Source organism: Leucoraja erinacea, chromosome 11, assembly GCF_028641065.1.
Source record: "Leucoraja erinacea ecotype New England chromosome 11, Leri_hhj_1, whole genome shotgun sequence".
NCBI lineage: Eukaryota > Metazoa > Chordata > Chondrichthyes > Rajiformes > Rajidae > Leucoraja > Leucoraja erinaceus.
This window is the reverse complement of record NC_073387.1, coordinates 14,680,107-14,703,067: the sequence shown is the minus strand read 5'-3', so window position 1 is coordinate 14,703,067 and position 22,961 is coordinate 14,680,107. Positions and strand designations below refer to the sequence as shown.

Genomic DNA, 22,961 nt, shown 5'->3' with positions numbered 1-22,961 from the left:
CGGCGCATTCCAGGCCCCCACTACATTCTGTAAAACATATCCCCATTAAACTTTCCCCCTCTCACCTTATTGCTATGCCCTTTGGTGTCAGACTTTCCACCCTGGAAACAAAGGTTCTGACTGTCTACCCTGTCTGTGCATGTCATCATTTTGTATTCATCCATCAAGTCTCCCCTTAGCCACTGACGTTTCAGAGAAAACAATCTGTCTATCCAACCTCTCCCTGTAGCCGGAACCATCTAAACCAGACCATTCTGGTAAACGATCTCTGCACCCTCTCCAAAGCCTCCACATCTTTCCTGTCATGGGGCTACCAGAACTGCACGCAATACTCCAAATGCGACCTAACGAAAGTCCTATAGAGCTGTATCATGACAGCCTGACTCTTATAATCAATGTCCCTTGCAATCAAGGCAAGCGTTGCCACCTCCAGTGAGCTGTGAACTTGGACTCCAAGATCCCTCTGCACATCAATGCCATAAGGATCCTGCCATTAACTGGATACTTTATCCATACATTCAACATCTCAAAGGGCATCACCTCACACTTCCTTGGGTTAACCCTCCACAATAGTGTGGATGTGGCCTTGACTATGTTTAGTTTTCATCTTATCTATGTAATCTATCAACCATTAATTTCCTGTTTTCTTCACGGATGTAATTAATTACATGTGAAATCAAGGTGCTTCATGTATGGACCTGTGAGATTTTACCAGCCTTTTTGATGCCTCCTTCTCCTACCCAGGTTCTGAACTAGCCCATTGCCTCAACCAGGCCACTAATTTTGAGTATTGCATACTTTAAAAGGGAAAAGGAGTTGTATTTGAAAAGAGCTGCCTCGCTTCACGCAATGGAGAATAGTTAGATTGGAATAGTTGAGCTAACAAGCAATGTATAAATAAATATTGGAGATGGGTTAGGAAAATAAATACTCAGGTTAGGTCTTTGGTTATCTTCAGATCATTCACAGGAAGTCTTACTCAGCCTGAGAGTTCTAAGCTGACAACAAATTCCAGCAGTGGCATATAAAATAACTAGAAGATGATGGATGGAACTATTATAACGACGAAAGATATTGGTTTTAAAAAACGATTAACTTGCAATTTTATAATGTCGACAATGCTCCAAATTGCTAAGCATATAACGAATATTGCGCTTAAGATGCCATTTTGAATGAAGACTAAATTATACGTGGCATATATAACCATATAACAATTACAGCACGGAAACAGGCAATCTCGACCCTTCTAGTCCGTGCCGAACACGTATTCCCCCCTAGTCCCATATACCTGCACTCAGACCATAACCCTCCATTCCTTTCCTGTCCATCAACAGCATATTTTGGGACTTTTTCTATTCCAAGCCCATTGCTCATTGTAGTAAGACAATAAGGCTTTTTTTTTCTAAACTGCTATTTAGATAAAAGATATGTGGTGCATTTTCCATATCAACCCTACTCCAGACATACCTGCTTCTGATAATTAAGGTGGAATATATTACTTTGTACCTGCGACATTCCTCCCTCTGATTTCACAATCTGCAACTCTTCAAACCTGCCTCGCACCTTATCTCGGCGCTTAATTCCAATAGTGTGCCTATCAACCTCCCCTCGCCTATGTTGATCTATTGCCTTCCACTCTTTGTCCTGCCTCTCCCCTTTTCCTGCTTTCTTCTCCCCCACCCCACCCCATTATAATCTGACTGACAAAGTGTCTCAAACTGATACATTACATATCCATGTTCTCCAGACAGGCTGCTTGACCTGCTAAGTTTCTCCAGCACTCTGTGTCCTTTTGTGTATTAACCAGCATCTTCAGTTCTTTGTTTCTGCAGTTACTTGTATGACTTGGATTCCGTTGGTTATTAATCACATTGCGGTAACCCACTGACATTAACAAATATAATACGTTGCATAACTGCAAGAACTTTTATTAGGAAAGGCATTTGTTTAAGTTGATTAAAATCTGAATCTTAAAATATGATTAAAATCATTGCTGATTTTTTAATAAAATGAACCTAAAATCCAAATTCCATCTATCTAACTTAAAAGTGCCAAAATACGTAAGTACAGGGGAGAACTCATTCATATGGTGAGAGACTTTTGATTGTGGCGCTCACTAATTCAAAGAATAGTTCATACAACCGGCATATATGCAATAAAGGAAGAAAGAAATAGAGAATCTCTTCATGGGGTTAAATAATATCTTGCAGTTAAATAACTGGCCAATTTGATTTGGAATTAAGTTTAAACACCATTACAGCAACTGGGAATTTGAGCTGATGTGATTAAATAATGCAATACAAAGTTATTACCAGTAATGCTACCAGGTTGTACCCAACTGCATTTCAGTTATCCTGAATTGTTCTAATATAGGTAACTCCTAAACAAAATGACTTGGGGCATTTAGAGATGAAGAGGAAATGTTGGCCTGTCCAACAATTATGTGAACCCTGGGGTGGCGCAGGGGTAGAGTTGCTGCCTTACAGCGGCAGAGACCTGGGTTCAATCCTGACTATGGGTGCTGTGTGTACGTTCGCCTTGTGTACAGGTTCTCTGTACAGGTTTGTAGGTTAATTGGCTTCAGTAAAATTGTCCCTAGTGTGAAGGATATTGCCAGTGTACAAGGTGACCGCTGGTCGGCATGCAATGGGCCTGTTTGTGCACTCTAAAGCCTAAGGCGCTGTGAACAAGTATGCAAAATAAGTTATGATCACCAAGATCTAAAGACATAAAAGTGGATTAAAACGATTGATGTAACTCACAATTTAAGAAAGAACTGCAGATACTGGAAAAATCGAAGGTAGACAAAAATGCTGGAGAAACTCAGCGGGTGAGGCAGCATCAATGGAGCGAAGGAATTGGTGATGTTTCGGGTCGAGACCCTTCTTCAGTGTGATGGGGTGGGGGGGGGAGGCGGGAAGCAGAAAGGAAGAGGCGGAGACAGTGGGCTGTGGGAGAGCTGGGAAGGAGAGGGGAAGGAGGGAGAAAGCCAGAGCTATCTGAAATTGTAGAAGTCAATGTTCATACCGCTGGGGTGTAAACAACCCAAGCGAAATATGAGGTGCTGCTCCTCTAATTTGCAGTGGGACACACTCTGGCCATGGAGGAGGTCCAGGACAGAAAGGTCGGATAAGGAATGGGAGGGGGAGTTGAAGTGCTGAGCCACCGGGAGATCAGGTTTGTGAATGTGGCCATGGTGGGATCCTGTTGGAGGTGGCGAAAATGTCAGAGGATTATCTGTTTTATGTGGCAGCTGTTAGGGTGGAAGGTGAAGACAAGGGGGGCTCTGTCCTTGTTACTAGTGGGGGGATGGGGAGTGAGCGCTGAGCTACGGGATATAGAAGAAACCTTGGTGAGAGCCGTATCTATGGTTGAAGAGGGGAACTCCCGTTCCCTAAAGGATGAGGACCTCTCCGATGTCCTGATTTGGAACACCTCATCCTGGGTACAGATGCAACGCAGACAGAGGAATTGGGAGGGGATAGAGTCCTTACAGGAAGCAGGGCTGGAAGAAGTGTAGTCCAGATAACCCACGGGAGTCAGTGGGTTTGTCGTAGATATCGGTTAGTAGTCTGTTACCTGTGATGGAGATTGTGAGGTCTAGAAACGGTAGGGAGATATCGGAAATGGTCCAGGTGAATTTAAGTGCCGGATGGAAGTTAGTGGTGAAATGGATGAAGTCAGTGAGTTCTGCATGGGTGCAGGTGGCAGGACCAATGCAGTCGTCAATGTAGCGGAGGTAGAGTTCGGGGATAGGGCCACGGTACGCCTTGAACAAGGATTGTTTGACGTACCCTACAAAGAGGCAGGCGTAGCTGGGGCCCATGCGCGTGCCCATAGCTACGCCTTGGATTTGGAGGAAATGGGAGGAGTCAAAGGAAAAGTTGTTGAGGGTAAGGACCAGCTATGCGAAGGAGAGTATCAGTAGACGGGGATTGGTTGGTTCTGCAGTCGGGAAATGTAACCCACATTTCATTTGTGGAAGATTTTTGTTCAAACTTGGTCAACAGAAATGTCATATTAATTTTTAAAGATATATAAAGTGCAGTTGTGGTTCAGCAGGTCAGGCATCCTCTCTGCAGAACATGGATAGGTGATGTTTTAGATCGAGACCCTTTTTCCGACACAGTTTGGGAGCAGTAAGTGGGGATCTACAGGACACCTGTCAGAGAGAGAAGAAGAACTTCTTTAAAGTAGAAATGTTTTGAGATTTCACAGTGGACCAGTTAAATGGAGAAACAAGGAATTGCAGATGCTGGTTTACAAAAAGATAAACAAAGTGCTGGAGTAACTCAGCGGGTCGGTTAGCAGCTCTGGAGAACATGGATAGGTGACGTTTTGGGTCTTTTTCATTGCACCTGTATCCATTGTCTGTTCCTCATAGCCCTTGAAGTTAAGAACCAAGCACATTGATGGGTCTGGGATCGGACAGGGCAGACTGTGTAAGAATGGCAGATTAATTTTCCCGAAGGGCAATAGTGAATCAGGGTTTTAATATCAATCTAGTTGTTCGTGGTTACTGCTACTGAGAGCAACTTTAAATTCCAGGCTGTATAATAAATGAGCAGGGTCTATCGTACAATGCACAGCAGTAATTGGCACTGGAGCTGGGTTTGCAGGCAGGCTGATCGCTAAGCTGTGGCTTCCTTTGTCATACGACGCATCATTTGGAAGTGCTTCCGATGGACCAGCTCATTTTGTATTTTAATTCCTCACCATGTGTTGTAGACTTCCAACAATGCATCAGCCCGTTGTTTGGAACTTCTGGTCTGGCTCACTCTGTAATTGGGAATGTGAGCCGAGAGTCCAGAGTGCAAGTGGGCATTGCAGCCAGAATCCAGGATTCGGACTGTGTCTGCGTGTCTGCACGGAGTAGAAATGCAAACCCCATACAGACAGCTGCTGTGATCAAGATCAAAACCTAGGTCCCTGGTGCTACAAGGCAGCATCTCTACCACTGCGGCATCGTGGATGTTAATTGGCTTTGGTAAAAATTGTAAATTGTCCCTAGTGTGTACGGGGTGGTTGCTGGTCAGTGCTAACTCGGTGTAGCTGAAGGGTCTGTTTCCAGCTGTATCTCTAAAGTCTAAATGCATTCAACAGTCATATAAAACAATAAACAAGGAGTATCAACATCACCTGAGGCAGTGTGAAGATGGTCTGACGAGGGAGTATGGAACAACGGGCCTGAGTAGTTACAGGTTTGAGCTTAGTTTATTGTCACGTGTACCGAGGTACAGTGAAAAGCTTTTGTTGCATGCAAACCAGTCAGCAGACAATACATGACTACTATCGATTCATCCACAGTGTACAGAAACATGATAAAAGGAATAACGTGAATAAGGTTGAGTGCATGGTAAAGCCAGTAAAGTCCGATCAAAGATTCACCAAGGGTCTCCAATGAGGTAGATAGTAGTTCAGGCCTGTTCTCTGGTTGCACTAGGATGGTTCAGTTGCCTGATAACTGTTGAGAAGAAACTGTCCCTGAATCTCTAGGTGTGCATCTTCACACTTCCATAACTTTTGCCCGATGGGAGAGAGAAGAAGAGGGAGTGGCCGGGGTGCGACCCGTCTTTGATTAAGCTGGTGGCCTTGCCGAGACAGCATACGGTGTGAATGGAGTCAATGGAAGGGAAGTTGGTTTGTTTGATGGTCTGGGCTGTGTCCACAATTCATTGCAAATCCTTGCGGTCTTGGATTGAGCTGTTTCCTCTTTGTGAAACTTGGCTGCATAATACCTATTGGTCTTTAAGGTCACTTGGTCAGTCATCAAGACTAATTGTCCTCAAGGGTGAATTACAAGGTCTATCCCACCTGAGGTCAAAATGACAAATGGTGGCCGTTTTGCATAGAGCAGTTCATTTTCGAGGAACTAAGATCTATGAACGAATTTATTCCAGGTAATTCTTGCATTTTTCAGTGTATTTTGTCATAGTTTAGAAAGCATTTTTGCAATTACAAAATAATAGAAATTGTAATCTTCTACTGAGCTTCATTTACAGTAAGCAGATTGATGGAACTTCTGAAAACGCATCCGTGCGGCTACAGATAGTAGATCTCACTAATAAATGGTTTGTTATGACACAGTCCTATTTAACTTGGTTTAGTAGCCTCACAGGCTTTTATCAACATACGGCGAAACGTTGATAGGTTAATGAGATAGTTGATGTTGGGTTGGAAACAAGATAGTGTGCTGTCCTGCAAAGAGATTATGATCGTTGTCTAGAGTAGGCAGATGTTGGAGGGTTGTTATTATTGAAAAATATTGGTTTATTTGAAAACAAAATGAAATATGTGGGATTTATTTAAAAATGACGAAAGTGGATTAATTTAACAGATCAGGCCGCAGCACTGGAGAATATGGACAGGCGACGTTTCGGGTTGGGACCCTTCTCCAGTTGTGGGTATTCATTGTTTGAAGGGAGAAAAATAATGTTATTGCTTTTCTCAAAATAATCAAGGATTGTTTTTCTCTTCTGCATGCTGCAACGAGCTGCAATTCAGATTGAAGGTAAAACTGCCCACACTAGCCCAGTGAAATATTGAACTTCAAACCCACTTCCTCTGCTTCTGCTTCTGGTCCCACCAGCGATAACTCCAATCTCACATCAGCTGTATGTTTGGGCACAACAGCAAATTAGTGCAAAGTGAAGCACGTTATCTGATGGACTTTGAAACCCCTCCTGCACGCACGCGCGCACACACACACGCGCGCACGCATACACACACAGAAATGGATCCATTTTGTCTCTCTCTTTTAGTTCATATAACCATATAACAATTACAGCACGGAAACATGCCATCTCGGCCCTACACGTCCGTGCCGAACAATTATTTTCCCCTAGTCCCATCTACCTGCACTCAGACCATAACCCTCCATTACTTTCCAATCCATATACCTATCCAATTTAATTTTAACTGATAAAATCGAACCTGCCTCCACCACTTCCACTGGAAGCTCATTCCACACAGCTACCACTCTCTGAGTAAAGAAGTTCCCCCTCATGTTACCCCTAAATTTCTGTCCCTTAATTCTGAAGTCATGTCCTCTTGTTTGAATCTTCCCTACTCTCAATGGGAAAAGCTTGTCCACATCAACTCTGTCTATCCCTCTCATCATTTTAAAGACCTCTATCAAGTCCCCTCTTAACCTTCTGCGTTCCAGAGAATAAAGACCTAACTTATTCAACCTTTCTCTGTAACTTAGTTGCTGAAACCCAGGCAACATTCTAGTAAATCACCTCTGTACTCTCTCTATTTTGTTGACAACCTTCCTATAATTGGGCGACCAAAATTGTACACCATACTCCAGAATTGGTCTCACCAATGCCTTGTACAATTTTAACATTACATCCCAACTTCTATATTCAATGCTCTGATTTATAAAGGCTAGCATACCAAAAGCTTTCTTTACCACCCTATCTACATGAGATTCCACCTTCAGGGAACTATGCACAGTTATTCCTAGATACCTCTGTTCAACTGCATTCCTCAATTCGCTATCATTTACCATGTACATGCTATTTTGATTTGTCCTGCCAAGATGTAGCACCTCACACTTATCAGCATTAAACTCCATCTGCCATCTTTCAGCCCATTCTTCCAAATGGCCTAAATCTCTCTGTAGACTTTGGAAATCTACTTCATTATCCACAACACCACCTATCTTAGTATCATCTGCATACTTACTAATCCAATTTACCACACCTTCATCCAGATCATTGATGTACATGACAAACAACAGTGGACCCAACACAGATCCCTGAGGCAACCCACTAGTCACCTGCCTCCATCCCGACAAACAGCCATCCACCATTACTCTCTGGCATCTCCCATTCAGCCACTGTTGAATCCATCTTGCATATAGTACCAGGGCTTGACTGAGTAGATGCTAAGGTGATGTTTCACCTCATAGGATAGAGGGTGGGGTGTGGGTGGTGGCAGTGGATGGGGAAAACGAGGAATGTGTTTCAGAATGAGGAGTCACCCATTGAAAGTGGCGATGAGACCTCTTCTCTGATGGTTACAAATTGGGTCTTCAGAGCATTGTGGATGGCAAGAGTGAACAGACAGGTTGCTTTTGGACTGTAGGGGAGTCAGTGATGGGGAATGGGCAGGAAGTGTTCGGTTGAGACCAAGCCTAGTCCAGCTATAATCTTACTACATGGGGACAAACATTGGAAGCTGCCAAAGCTGGTGCCTCACAGTTCTAGTAATCCAGGATAATTCCTGACTTCTGGTGATGTCTGCGTGGAGTTTGCATGTTATCTCTGTGATTACATGGGTTTCCTCCCTGCAACAAAGACATGGGTTAATAGATTAAGTGGCCATTGAGAATTGCCCCTGATGTCTAGATGAATGTAGCTGTATGTATGAATATCTGTAGAAATGGTCTCTACCCGGAACGTCACATGTTTGTTTTCTCTAGAGATGCTGTCTAACTCGCTGAGTTACTCCAGGTTTTTGTGTCTATCTTCTGAATGTTAGACTTTGCAGGGTAGTACTGTCGATGCGAATGTCAGTAGAATCAAATGCAGTTGGGTAAGATTAATGTAAAATTAGGTGCTTGACATAGGATAGACTTGGCAGACCCAAAGGCCCTGTATTCAGGCTGTATCTCTCTATGATAATGATAAAGGCAAAGGGGCTGTAAGAAAGATAGACACAAAATGCTGGAGTAACTCAGTGGGTCAGGCAGCATCACTGGATAGGTGACGTTTCGGGTTGGGACACTACAGTCTGGAGAAGGGTCCCGACCCAAAACATCATCTATCCATTTTCTCCAGAAATGTGTAAGAAGGAACTGGAGATGCTGGTTTATACCGCTAGTTTATCCAGAAATGCTGCCTAACCAACCCAATTCCCAAAATAGGCATTGTGTGTCTATTGCTGGTATAAAGCAGCATCTGTAGTTCCTTTCCAGGGGTTGTATGGTCCTGGTTCTTAGGGCAGTATATAAATGACCAATCAATGCAAGACATTTGGAGTGTACTGAGTGATATTTTAGCTGACGTGTGGGTGGGCTTGGCTCTGTCCTTGCACAATAAATTCAGATTATATTGGGAGTTGCTCTGCATCAAGTGAGTCTCCTGCCTTGTTGCTCACCTGGTTTTGAAGGCTCCAGCATTCCCACCACACCAACTTATCTAACTGAGTATGGTTATGTGATCCTTGTGATCAGTACGGAGCCCATCCTTGTGGAGGATCTCAGACAGTTTGTCTATCAAATATGATCAGGGATCTGAACATTGAATGTTTTTGTGTGGCAGTAAGGGTGGCAGAGTGGCGCAGCTGGTAGTCACTGATGCTGCTGCCTCACCAAGCCAGTGACTTGGGTTCGATCCTGACCTCTGGTGCCATATGTGTGGAGCTTGCATGTTCTCCTTGTGACCACAAGGATCTCTTCCCACATCACAAAGAAGTGTGGGTTTGTATGTTAGTTGCCCTTTTTTTTTGTTGATCAGAGTGTGCAGGGAGGGGAGGATAAATTGGGATAACATAGAACTGGTGTGAATTGGCCTCTGTAAATTGGCTTTAGTGTGTAGGGAGTGGATGAGAGAGTGGGGTAATAAAGAACTAGTGTTTATGATACGATAAAAATGTATTCATCCCCGGAGGGAAATTGGTTTGCTGACAGTCACAACACACAACAAGGTACACGGAAGCTTGAAATTAAAAGTGAAATCCAGCACGTTGTATCGTTTCAACTTAAAATTAGGTGCTGATGCCGCTGGTCTGCACCAGTGACCCCTTCATCACCGGGCTCATGTTGTAGCCCCCGACAGGACATGCTTTCTTCAGGCCACTGCCATGACAAGGCGTGATCAGTTACCGTGGGGCTCCCTCCCCTCTCACCCGCTGCCGTTTTCAAGGTGGAGTATGTCGGCAACTCTGGGGTAGGAGGAGGAAGAGGCAACAGTGGGGGGAGGGAATGAAGAGGCCGAGCATTTTAAACTGATGAGATTTGCTTCAGTCTTTGTTATGTTCACAAATGAATGCTGTCCAAATTATACATGGATATCATTTTCTTTTTTCACCCCCCCTCTCCCCCCCACAGCTTGAAGAGCGGTGGCTGCAAGATAATTTGACATTACGTAAGAGGATGGAAGAATTGGAAATTGTAGAGACCAAGAGGAAGGAACATCTGAAAGAAATGGGAAAGATGGGAGTGATTCAGCTCCGGAGGTATGAGAAAACCAAACCATGTCGTAGATGTTTTCCCCAATAATAAACGGAACCTATCTTTTAGTACCAGGAATAATCAGAACTGTATTTTGAACATCGAGATTTTATGTTGCTGCCTTAATTCTGAGAAGGAGCTTCCCACACAGACCCAGAGGAATAAAAACCTGATATCACTATCTGTCACTATCTGTTCTGGTCATTGTATGAATCCAGACATCAACAGTGTTCTCCTTCCCAGGAAGTGCCTTGGTATTAATGTTGGTTCTTTATTGTCGCGTGTACCGACTTGTAGGGAAAACATTTGTTTTGTGTGCTCTCCAGGTAAATCATCCATGTGTGATTGCAATCAAACCACAACTGAGTACAACGGGTAGTGCAAAAAGAGAAATAAAATATTGTTACAGCTACAAAGAAAGTCTAGAGGTTTTATTTTTTTTTTTAAAGTGCAAGGGTCACAGGGAGGTGGATTGGTAGATCAGATATATCTCCTTGGCTTATGAAAGGTCCATTCAAAAGCCTGATAACTGCAGGAGGAAAAGCTGTTGTTGAGGAACAGCACTTCATCACCCAGTGAGTTGAGGAAGACATGCATTCGCCAGTTTAGTGGATTCTAATATGGCAGAGGAAGGCAATTCAGAATCGACAGACAATAGCACAGAGGAGGTAGGGATTGCTTGATGTGCTGGGTGGATGGCTGGTTGATGATGTTTTACACTCTTGACATTGTTTGCATGTGGCCCTGGGGTTCTTCTGTCAGAGCATCGATGTGCTCAATGCCTTTTTAGACTTCTCCATGTTGAAAAGTTATGGACAGGGATTATTAAACAACATTTGCAATTTGCTATTTCTAAGGTGGCATTGTTTAATTGCAACGCTATGAATGCAGTCATACCATTATTTTGATATGGCAAAACAAAATCAAACATATAATCTGTTTCCATTTATGTGGCCTTTCCTTTAGCATACAAACTTATTTCACAATTTAGGACTATTTTACTATTATATATTCACTATTATATCATGTATTCACTATTTAAGGCACAATCTGCCTTTTTCAATATTTCCCGACATCTAATCAACTATGTTTTATCTAACAGGACCATTAGGACTTGTTTCTACAAGTTTCAATTAATAGGGATGTCTGAAATTTCTCTTTTCACACTAAGGCAATTGAAAGAACAACTCTTTTCGATTTAGGTTTGGGAACATGTTTCATTAATCGAGCTTGAATTGCCTAATATATACCTCTACTTGAGAATGGAAAATAATGAACACAATCATTGAAATAAATCGTATTTGTATATTTTTATGATGATAGTCAATATAGAAACCAGGCATTTACAGGGGAAATATACATACTCCCTGCATGTATATTCAACAGAGGCTGTACCAGAGGACAGTCTTGAACCTAGATTGATTGAGCTATGAGGCAGTGGCTGTACTAACTATGCCACCCATAACCAAAATACATTACTTTAAAAGCTCAAGATGTATGAAGTTTGTGGATATTTTGTGTGCTCATTTTATCAAATGATCTTGCATGTTGAAATCAATTTTTTTTTTTATGGATGTCAGTGAGCGCCAAAAGCTGGAAGAACAACTTGACAATTTCAAAAAGAATCGCAATCAGGCCCAAGGGAGGCAGAAAGGGTTTGAAGAGGATATTCTTCGCTGCAGAAAGGAGTTGAGAGAAGCCCAGTATAGAGATGCTGAGGAAAAGTACAGAGAAAAGATGATCATCATACGGACAACGGAATTAGCTAACAAGGACCTCGATATTTACTACAAGGCACTGGACCAGTAAGTGCAAGATCCTATTCTTGGCATGTGTAGAAGGCTGTAGGAGTCGACAATGGCTGGGAACTTGGTGTTTGTGTGCAAATTTCCTGCCTACTGCACTGCAATTGCTGACCAAGTGACCTTGGTTCCACAGAGGTGGTGGACAGAATCCACACTGTGATCATAGTAAACACCAAAAAGCCTCAGAGTAAAGCACCAAAAAAACACCAGAATGCCTCATAGATTCCTCCCTGATTCTCTAGAAATAGAGATTGGCTTTGTTGCATCGTCCCTTTTTACAGTTTTACACCATTTTCTCAGATTACTGGTCTATCAACCACAATCTACAGTGGTTTTATCTGATTGCCTTGTAATGGGCATTCCATTTCCTTCTCCCTTGAGTCAAGTCCTTGACATTGCTTCTCTCTGTGCCCTGTGTGTCTATCTGATTTTCCTCCCTTCTCATCAATCATTCTTATCGCACTTTGTGCATTTTGGCACATCCACCCCAAGGGTGCCTGGAATTCCCCCTATCTGCCCCTTGTCTCTTATCTGCTTCTTATTTCAGTACAGGTTTACTCTCCTCGTGACATTTTCTCCAGTGTCAACACTCCTCCAGTTTTTTTTGTTAATCTTGCTGCAAGACGACTGCCCAGATTGTGTTCAGTGTAAAGTCGGCATTCACAGTAAACCCTTGTTAGAATGGACCATGGTGGGGGAATGGTGTCTGTTATTGCCGATTGTCCCTTATAAACACCTAAGGGTTTGTCCCCCATTGACTTCGTTGCCCGGGCGTTGGGTCAAGATCCTGGAGCCCCGTCACTGAAAGCCCAGTGGGACCTCACTCACCACATGGAGATCAGTGGCCCAAGTAGGCCGCCCGGTACCACCTAGTCCAGCACAGCTGGGGAACAGCAATAACCACTGATTCTGCTGCTGAACCCCGCATTCAGGGAGCAAAACAGGAGGCCAGGGTATTGGTGTGGCAGGGTGAGGAAATCCCGTCCTGCTGTAACAGAGATTCCCACAACCAACTGCCCGCCCGGATTTCAGGGTAAAAGGAAATTGACCTTAAATGTTAACTCTGTTTCTCTTTCCAAAGATACGAACCTGCTGAGTGTATAAAGTTATTAACAACTAAAAATGCACTTTTGTTACTGCAAGTTAAACTTATTAAAGGCCATTTGTTATATTATTTAATGTAACAAACATTTATTGTTTCTCAATGTCAATGTCATTGCCTTGTTAATATCAATGCCTTGTTAATGCCAATGCCTTGTCAATGCCAATGTCTTGTCAATGCCAATGTCTTGTCAATGCCAATGTCTTGTCAATGCCAATGTCTTGTCAATGTCAATGCCTTGTCAATGTCAATGCCCTCCCGCAGTGTAACCAGCAGCCTGTGTTTTAATGAGACAGTCTATCATAACCAAAATCCATTATAAAAAGGTTTGTAATAACAACAGTTTATTGTACTATAAATGTTTCCCCGCTCCAGAAATGAAGATTATAAACCGAGTTATTGCTTCACAAAATTACCTTTAATCAGAACTGGTGAAAGTTTGAGCTATTTATTTCTGCTATTAGATGCACATTGTGGCCTTCACTACTTCAAGCAGCTCACTACTCTCAATGAGAACTGTAAAAACACAGCTCTCTTCAGATATCTTTGTTATTAATTCCTACATAACATGTTTTTAGTTTTTTTGATATTTTTAGTTTAGGAATACAGCTTGGAAGCAGGCCCTTCGGCCCACAATGTTCACACCGCCCGTTGATCACACATTCACACCAGTTCCATGATTTCCCACTTTCCCTAAACACTCGCGTAAATGACGGCCAAGTGGGACAGGCCCTTTACTCTAGTAATTTGTTTGGTCAAGCTTCTAGCATCTGCAGTTCTTTGTGTCTCCATTATTTAGAATCAGACTGACGTGTTTTGTTGAATCCATGTTTACTGATTTATGAATTTGAGTTTTGATACTGTTCTGCTCAAGGGAAAATGTGGAATGCCTTGTCAATTTCAATAGCCTCCGCAGTGTAACTGGCAGCCAGTGTTCTTTAATGAGACTGTCTGCAATAACTGAAATTCGTTATAACGAGGGTTTGCTCTAATTGAGTCAAACCCATGTCCTGTTCAACTGTCGAATTGTTTATTTTTTCACGTTGATTTTTTAGAAGAAAATGGGTGTAGGTTTCAGCCATTTGAAACCCTCAATCGAGTCCGTCAGGGTGGATGATGTGTATCTCACTCGCCATCCTTAGTTCCGTTTACCTTAACACTCTTGTCTAACTAAAATCTACCAATGCAGCTTTGCAGTTTTCAATTCCACACCCCCCCCCCTCCCCCCCAACCATCTAATCAGCTCTTTCTGCAAAAATGTTATGCAATTTATGCAATAATTTTAGTTTTAATAAAATCATAGATTTGATAACTGAGGGCATCCAAGCTGTCAGTTTTAAAGTTACATTTCCTTGTTCTGGATTCTCCAACCAGAATCAAAGGAAAGGAAATAGCTGTGCTCTACAGGGGTTGGTGTTGAGTCTGCATCTTTCCACGTTGTAGGTTAATGCCCTTTGATAAGTGGCATTTGATTACGTGAGGCTGCTAAAGAAGATGAGAGCCCATAGTATCAGAGGGAAGGTACTAGCATGGATAGCTGGTTGGCTGGATGGCAGAAGGCAAGGAGTGGCAATAAAGGGGGCCTTTTCAGGTTGGCTGCTGGTGACCAGCGGTGTTCCCCAGGGGTCGGTGCTTAGGTCCGCTACTCTTCACGGTGTATATCAATGATTTGATGAGGGAATTGAAGGCTTTGAGGCCAAGTTTGCAGATGATATGATAAAAAGTGGAGGGGCGGGTAATGTTGAGGAAGCAGGGAATCTGCTGAAGGACTTGGACAGTTTAGGAGAGTGGGCTGAGAAGTGGCAAATTGAATACAGCCTAGCAAAGCATAAGTTCATGCCCTTTGGTAGAAGAATTAAAGCTGTAAACTACTTTCTAAATGGAGAAAAGATTCTGAAATTGAAGGTGCAAAGGGACCTGGGAGAGCTGATGCAGGATTCCTCAGAGGTTAATTTGCAGGTTGAATAGGTAGTAAGGGAGGCGAATAGAATTCATTTTGAGGGGACGAGGATATAAAAGCAAGGATGTAATGGGAATGGAGGGATATGGATCATGTAGAGGGAGAGGAGATCAGTTTAAGTTGGAATCGTGTTCGGCCAAAGAGTCTATTTCTATGCTGCACAGTTCAATGATAATGAGATGAATGATTTTGCAATGCTGGCCCTTTGGGAATTGCAGAGCTATTAAAATATAGTTCACTTAACTGCTCTCTGAAATGCCCAAGCCAGTCTGAAAGGATAGTTTAGCAGAATAGTTGTACCCGATATTGAACAAGAATGGAATTCAATTAAATTCAAAATTGAGTCATTAAACCTCTGTAGCCTTGGATATTCCTGCTTAACAGTCCTTGCATAGACATGTACCCATCTAAAAGCCTGCTAAGCACCACTATCATATCTGCTCCCACCACCGCTCCTGCCGTTGTTTTCCAAACACCCACCACTCTGCCCTGCACATCGTCTTTATATTTTTACCCTCTGACCTCAAAATATGTTTTCTGTAATATAAAACAAACTTAATAATTTGATTAATAAGATCTTTCAAGTTGAGTTTATTGTCAAATGCACAAGTACGGTGAACTGCGGGGACTGTGATAATATTACAGCAGCTACAAAGGCACATAGACAACACAAAAATATAAATTATACATAAATGTGTCTGCTGTCCATAAGTCAAAGCACAGTGTGTTCAGCTTCTCTTTGATCTGGCTGGTGGGGAGTGCTGGCTTAGTGATGCAGCAATTAGTGTTGCTGCTCCACAGCTCCAGCAGTCTGGGTTCAATCCTGACCTCCGGTGGTATCCTTGTGGTGTTTGCAGTTCTCCCAGCTTCTTCGAGTTCTACTCACGTCCCAAGGGCATGCACCGTGGTAGGTTGATTAGCAACCGTCAGTTACTTTATTATAGGTGGAAGTCAGGAGACTCTGGGAGCAGTTGAAGGGCACATGATTGGGAAAGGGTTACAAGGAAATGTAGAGGCTCGGAATTGATGGACCAAACGTACATTAACAGCTTTAGTTCAGGCATCCTTGAGAATCTGTTTTTGTCTTGTATTTCTTGCAACATAAAATAATGTTATTGGGCCCTCATTGGGTCCTCTCCTCATGCATGCAGTCCCATGCCTTCAGATCTGGAGCCAAGCTCCCAGGCCTTTCATTACACCTCCAATTTACTTCAGGTCCCTTTCCATCAGCAGTGCAACAGGAGATTCTATAAATCGTTACATTGTCAGTCTGTTTCAATCATCCCGTGTCCCAGCTGCTCTGGTTTAATGCTAATCCCAGCATTATGTAGGCAGTAACATATCAGCCAAATTCGGACTCCATTTGATTCAATCCTCCTGGATTCTCACTCAGAATTCTGATCCCTTTATCACAGGATAATTATATATTTTAAGATGCTGTCATGTTCAAATCAACCCAACATTCCTTAACAATGAGTCTGGAAAGGGTCCCGACCCAAAATGTCAGCAATCCATGTTTTCCAGAGATGCTACCTGCCCCACTGAGTTATTGCAGCACCTTGTGTATTTTTTAAAATTCTACAGCCATTGGCTTCTTTATACTTTGTAGCCCATGTTTTCTTTGTAGAAACAAAGTGCTGCATATGCTGGTTAATACACAAAAGGGCACAAAGTGCTGGAGTAACTCAGCAAGTCAAACAGCATCCTCTGGAGAATATGGTCGGGACCCTTCACACTTCTAAAGAAGGGTCACGACCTGAAACGTCACCCTATCCATGTTCTCCAGAGTAGCTTCCGGACCTGCTGAGTTACTCCAGCACTTTGTGTCCTTCCATATTTTCTTTGTTGTTTTTAATTTATGACTAGGTTAGTTTATGTGATGTTTGACAAAAAATATCACAGCTGCAGTACGGCTTAAAGGACAGCATGACTTCTAAATTGCATTGTCAGAGATTCTTAGTGCAATGCAGTTTGGAAAAGTTATATGACTCATTTCTGTCAGCTCTCGAAAAAATACTGAACCTTGGTTTAGAAAAAACATTGATTGCATCTAATTTTTAAATCAGATAATTATTGTGTCAAAGATGCTTGGTTGTTATGATCGGTAATTTGACTCATCTTGCTACTTCTAGAGAGCTGAGCAGTGGATGCAGGAAGTTTAATGCCTTTTTTTGGTAATGTTTGATGCATTCATAAGTTGCGATTATCTACATTTTTGGTTTGCTTATCTGAAAAAGGATATACTTGCTATAGCGGGCGGGGAGTTCAGAGAAAATTCAGCGTGCTGGTTTCCTGGGAAGTAGGTCTCACATCAAAAGAGATCAAATAGGCTGGGCCTTTATTCTTTTTCACCCAGAGAGTTGTGAATTTATGGAATTCCCTGCCACAGAGGGCAGTGGAGGCCAAATCACTGGATGAGTTTAAGAGAGAGTTAGATAGAGCTCTAGGGGCTAGTGGAGTCAAGGGATATGGGGATAAAGCAGGCATGGGTTATTGATAGGGGATGATCAGCCATGATCACAATGAATCTGCTCGAAGGGCCCAATGGCCTCCTCCTGCACCTATTTTCTATGTTTCTATGTTATACAGCAAGTTTTGAGAATTGAAAATGGAGAACATCTTTTACTTCAGACATACTATTAGTTTGGACATATACCATGGAAACGGGTCCATCGAGTCCATGCCGACCAGGATCTCACTGTACACTAGCACTATCCTACACCCTAAGGGCAATTTATAATATTACCAAAGCCAATTAACTTACAAACCTGTACGTCTTTGGAGTGTGTGAGGAATCTGGAGGACTGGAGAAAACCCACACGGTCACAGGGACAAACTCCAAGCGGACAGCACCCGTAGTCAGGATCGAATCCGGGTCTCTGGCGCTGTAACTGCCACTGTGCGGCTCTCAGGAGTATACTTCAGGAGTAAAGAAAGTGTAGGGAGGGCTCTTAAAAAATATATTACCAGGAAAAGAATCTTAGTTAGACAGCGCAAAAGCAGGCAGGCTTTTTGTCCCAACTTATCCATGTTAACCAAGTTGTCTTTGTGCCTGATGAAGGGTCGTGACCTAAAACATTACCCGTTCCTTCTCTCCAGAGATGCTGCCTGTCCTGCTGAGTGACTCCAGCATTTTGTCTATCTTCGGTGTAAACCAGCATCAGCACTTCCTTCCTACGCATTCTATGTGAGCTAGTTTGGTTTATCTGCATTTGGCCCCTCTTCCTCTAAAATTTTCCTATCCATGGACCTGTTAGATGTCTTCGGACATTATATTTGTAACCACATCTGGCAGCTTGTTCCATATGCCCACCACCCTCTGTGGGAAAAAGTTTCCCGCGGGTGCTTGTAAATTTTTCCCCCTTGACCAATAGTTTTAGACTCCCCTACCCTGGGAGAAAAATAGTAACTATTTACCTTATTTATGCCCCTCATGATTTTATATACTTTAGCCTTCCGCGCTCCAGAGGAGAAATGTTTCTAGCTTTGCCACATAATTTCCAGCTTAATGACATCTATCCTACGGCTGGAACACCAGAACTGCACACAATACACTAGCAATTTGTATTGTTGTAACATTACATCCCAACTCCTGTACTTAGTGCCGTAAACCTGTGAAGGCAAACATGCCAAATGCCATCTTCACAATGTTTGTCTCCATATTTGGAATCTATGTATTAGTGTCTCTGTTTGTAGTGTACATGGACTGAATAATGCCTTTGACAAGATTGCACGTGGTACATTGGTCCCAAAAGGTACAATTCCATGGAATCTAAGAGGTTAAGTTTGGAGAAACAGCATGAAAATGAGCCCTTCCGCCCACCGGGTCCATGTTGACCATCGGTCACCTGTATGCACCAATTCTTTATTATCCCACTGTCTCATCCAGTCCCTGCACACCAAAGTCCAATTCCCACTAGTTTAATGTTATCCCACTGTCATCCCCTCCCTACACAGTAGGGCATTTTTTTAAATGAAAAACCTGCACTTCTTTATGCAATGTGGTCACAAGGATAAGATGCAAGATCCATACATACAGCACCTGAAGTCAGGATCGGTCCCGGGACTCTGACATTGTGAAGCAGCAGTTCTAATAGGCAAATAAGATTTAAAATGGGCTTGGTAATAAGAGGCGGAGGATTGTTTTTGTGACTCGATGTCTTTGACTAGTGATGTATTGCAGGGATCAGAGCTGGGATACTGACTGCTTGCAATCTATCTATCTATCTATTATTATATAAAACTCTGTGGCTGCCGCCTGCCGTCCGTCCATCCGGCTGCTGACTGCCTTTCTTCCTTTTGATTCGTTTCCATCGTGTGATGTCACAATGCCCAATACACTCCTTCCTATCAGTTTCCAACACACTTCAAAACAAAGTTGCAAGACAGGAACACTCAGGGGAGGTGCAATTGGAATTTTTTTTTAATCCACTGCTGAGGGAGGCAGGGGAGTGCTGGAATCTTACATTTGGGGACGGCTTCAGTTCCGTTGGAGGAGACGGGTGTATGGTGAAATATTGGGTTGGGGGATCACACCATTGGTGGAGCAGACCCAACGGGTCTGCACTTGGTCTAGTTATTATATAAAACTCTTGTGGCTGCCGCCTGCCGTCCGGCTGCCTTTCTGCCTTTTGATTTGTTCCATCGTGTGATGTCACAATGCCCAATGCTCGCAGATGGCCAATCACAATGCACAATGCTCGCAGATGTCCAATCGGAATGGATCCTTTTACATGTACGGCTGCCGGCTGCATTTCTTCCTTTGATTCCTTGCCACGCCGGATCGAGACGCACAATCGCCGAGATCTTTTCCATTTCGGTAGAGATTTAACTTTCCTTTCTAAGAATCCGCTCCTCATTACATTTCATCGTGTTTAAGTACACGTTTTTAATCAAATCCTTCCCCCCCCACTCACTCATTTTGTCGCCTCCTGCTGGCCAGCGACCATAACGGCTACTGGCGCCCGCATCTCGCCTCAAAGACACCATTTAAAACCAGCCGCACTGCTCATTCCTGAGCCGCTTGAGTTGGAGGACCACGTCTCCCGTGGGGGCTACGGGTAGGGAACGGCTGCGTTGGGGGAGCAGACCCAACGAGTCTACCCTTGGTCTAGTAAACATTAAAGGCTTTGATATGTTAATTGAAAGTATAGAAGAAGGTTGCACGTTCTGAAATGCTGACTTGTGACACTGAAACTAGGAAGGGTTTAGTTTATTGTCACGTGTACCGAGGTACAGTGAAAAGCTTTTGTTGCGTGCTAACCAGTCAATGGAAAGACAATACATGATTACAATCGAGTCATCCACCGTTTACAGAACAGAGTGGAGCGATTGTAATGCGTGATTGCAGATCCACTTCTGTGAGTAGCACACAAAAAGTTGCCTTGGTTTGTCTCCATTTTGGAGCGTTAAGGGCCTGTCCCACTTGGGCGTCATTTGCGCGTCATTTACGCAACATCATTTGCGGGTTACGACACACGCATCGTGATGTGCATGTTATGCGCGCATGGTGCATGCTGACGTAGGCAGTCGTGCACGGCCCCCCAGTATTTTGGGATTCACAAAATCTTTGCTCGCCACCTGCGTGACGCACAAACAACGCCCAAGTGGGACAGGCCCTTTAGGCTCTCCTGCGCCTTTGTTAGGGATTTAGTGTGAACCAGGCAAAATGCACTGTCAATGTACAAAATTACATGCAAATATACAGACCTGTTATCTTAATGACATTTCGGACTGATCAGTTACGAAAACAAGATTAATATTCCCTCTCCTTTATGTTTAGAGCCATTATGAGATTCCACAGCATGAAGATGCAAGAAATTAACAAAATCATCCAAGACCTGTGGCGGAGCACCTACAGAGGCCAAGGTATGGTGCATGACATTTAGTTTAGTTTACCTTAGTTTAAAGATACAGGGTGGAAACAGGCCCTTCGGCCCACCGAGTCTGTGCCAACACTATCCGACACACACTAGGGACAATTTACACATACACCAAGCCAATTTACACATACACCAAACCTACATACCTGTACGTCTTTGGAGTGTGGGAGGAAACCGAAGATCTCGGAGAAAACCCAAGGGGAGAATGTACAAACTCCATACAGACAGCACCCATGGTTGGGATCGAACCCAGGCCTCCAGCGCTGCATTCGCTGTAAGGCAGCAACTCTACTGCTGCGCCACCGTACCGCCCGGGTTCCATGGAGTGTATTCTTTTTTGGCATTGAAGTCGACATTTTTCAGAGGAAAGAAAAGCATGCAATTTTGGGGATTAAGTTGTGAGGGAAACAAATCTAAACCAAAAAACTACTAGTGCCAGAATCCTGAAATAAAATGTGTGCTAGAAAGCCTTTAGCAGATCAGGTAGTGTCAATGGGAAGACAAACGGAATTAAAGTTTGAGATGTATGCCTTTTCATCAGTATATGTCCTTTACTTTAAACTTTAGAGATACAGCGTGGAAACAGGCCCTTTGGCTCACCAAGTCCGCTCCGACCAGCGATAACCCCTTACACTAACATTATCCAAATACTAGGGACAATTTGCAATTTTTACCTAAGCTAATTGACGTACAAACCTGTACATCTTTGGAGTGTGGGAGGAAACCAGAGCGGTAACAGGGAGAACGTACAAACTCCATACAGACAGCACCTGTAGTCAAGATCGAACCCGGGTCTCTGTCGCTGTGAGGCAGCAACTCTACCGCTGCACTTGCACCCTGTAACTGTAAATCCCAATTGGGGGCAAAGATTTGTATCGTTCCTTATTAAATTAGAACTTATTAAATTTGTTCCAACATCTATTCCAATTATACGTTCAAGCCCTTTCAGGGGCCTTCCTACTTTCATTTTACATTTGTTTTTATATTTGATGTCTTTAATTTGGAAACATGACTTAGCTTTTCTGTAGAGAACATAATTTAATTGTTAATAATTTTAAATGCATCAATCATGCCTCCATTTTAACATTCAAATCTTATCTCATATTTTGCTCCCTTTTTATTTTTTGAATTAAAACATTATTATTTGTCTAATCTTCCTACCAATGTGCCTAACTTAAATCCTATGTCATACTTTAATTGCTTCCTTCTCGCCCACAAATATAATATGGCTGTATCACTTTTATGTACCTCTTAGCTCACTTTCCCATGTAGCTTTCTATGATGAGCAGATTTAGATGAAAAGGCAAAGTAAGCATCCAAGATATGTAAACAATTATGAATATCTGGGTGCTCATTACTGATCCATGTTATACCCCATTCACCCCGCTGACCAACCTGGAAAATATGTATTTGTCCTAGTTGTCTATTCCTGTGCTTTAAATAATCCTCTTTCTTTACTTATTTTGTTTAGTTTAGGGATACAGCGCGGAAACAGGCCCTTCCGTATAGACCAGTACAGACAGCACCAGTACTGAGGATTAAACCCGGGTCACTGGTGCTGTAGGGCAGCAACCTCTACCGTTGCACCACCATCCTGCCCCAATATGTTACCTCTGCTGTCTAATTTTGCAACCCTCTTAATTGCCAAGGCAAATTGCACTGTTGGATTTATTTATTACCCTAAAACTAGAACATCGAGGTCCTCTCATGCTTTGACACCATTAAAGTAACAGTGAAGGAGAAAGAGAGAAAGAAAGAAAGCAGTGAATAAGATGGACAGCAAGGGTCGTCAAGAGGAACTCAGGGATATGGTTGATGGTGAGTCAACTTGGAGGAACTTAATCAGCTGGGTCATCAAGGGTCAGTTTCACTGACTGATCATGAGAAAAGCTCACATAGATATCTCATTCTGAAATCAATTCTGGTTTCAACTGGTTTGCATGTAGTTCCAGTTCAAATGTTGGTAATGCATTTAACTGCCAACAATTGATCTCCAATTAATCTTCAAAAGCAATGTGTGGTTCAGTTGATA

General features: G+C 42.9%; 1 protein-coding gene across 1 annotated transcript in view; it reads left to right on the top strand.

Annotated features, from left to right (window-relative positions):
- The window catches only part of rad50 (RAD50 homolog, double strand break repair protein), a 147,461-nt gene that overhangs the window by 116,168 nt on the left and 8,332 nt on the right, over positions 1 to 22,961 (top strand). Inside the window, exons 21-23 of the mRNA XM_055642696.1 lie at positions 10,058 to 10,185; positions 11,761 to 11,985; positions 20,830 to 20,915. Coding sequence (XP_055498671.1) covers positions 10,058 to 10,185; positions 11,761 to 11,985; positions 20,830 to 20,915 — 439 coding nt within the window. The remainder of the gene's footprint in view (positions 1 to 10,057; positions 10,186 to 11,760; positions 11,986 to 20,829; positions 20,916 to 22,961) is intronic.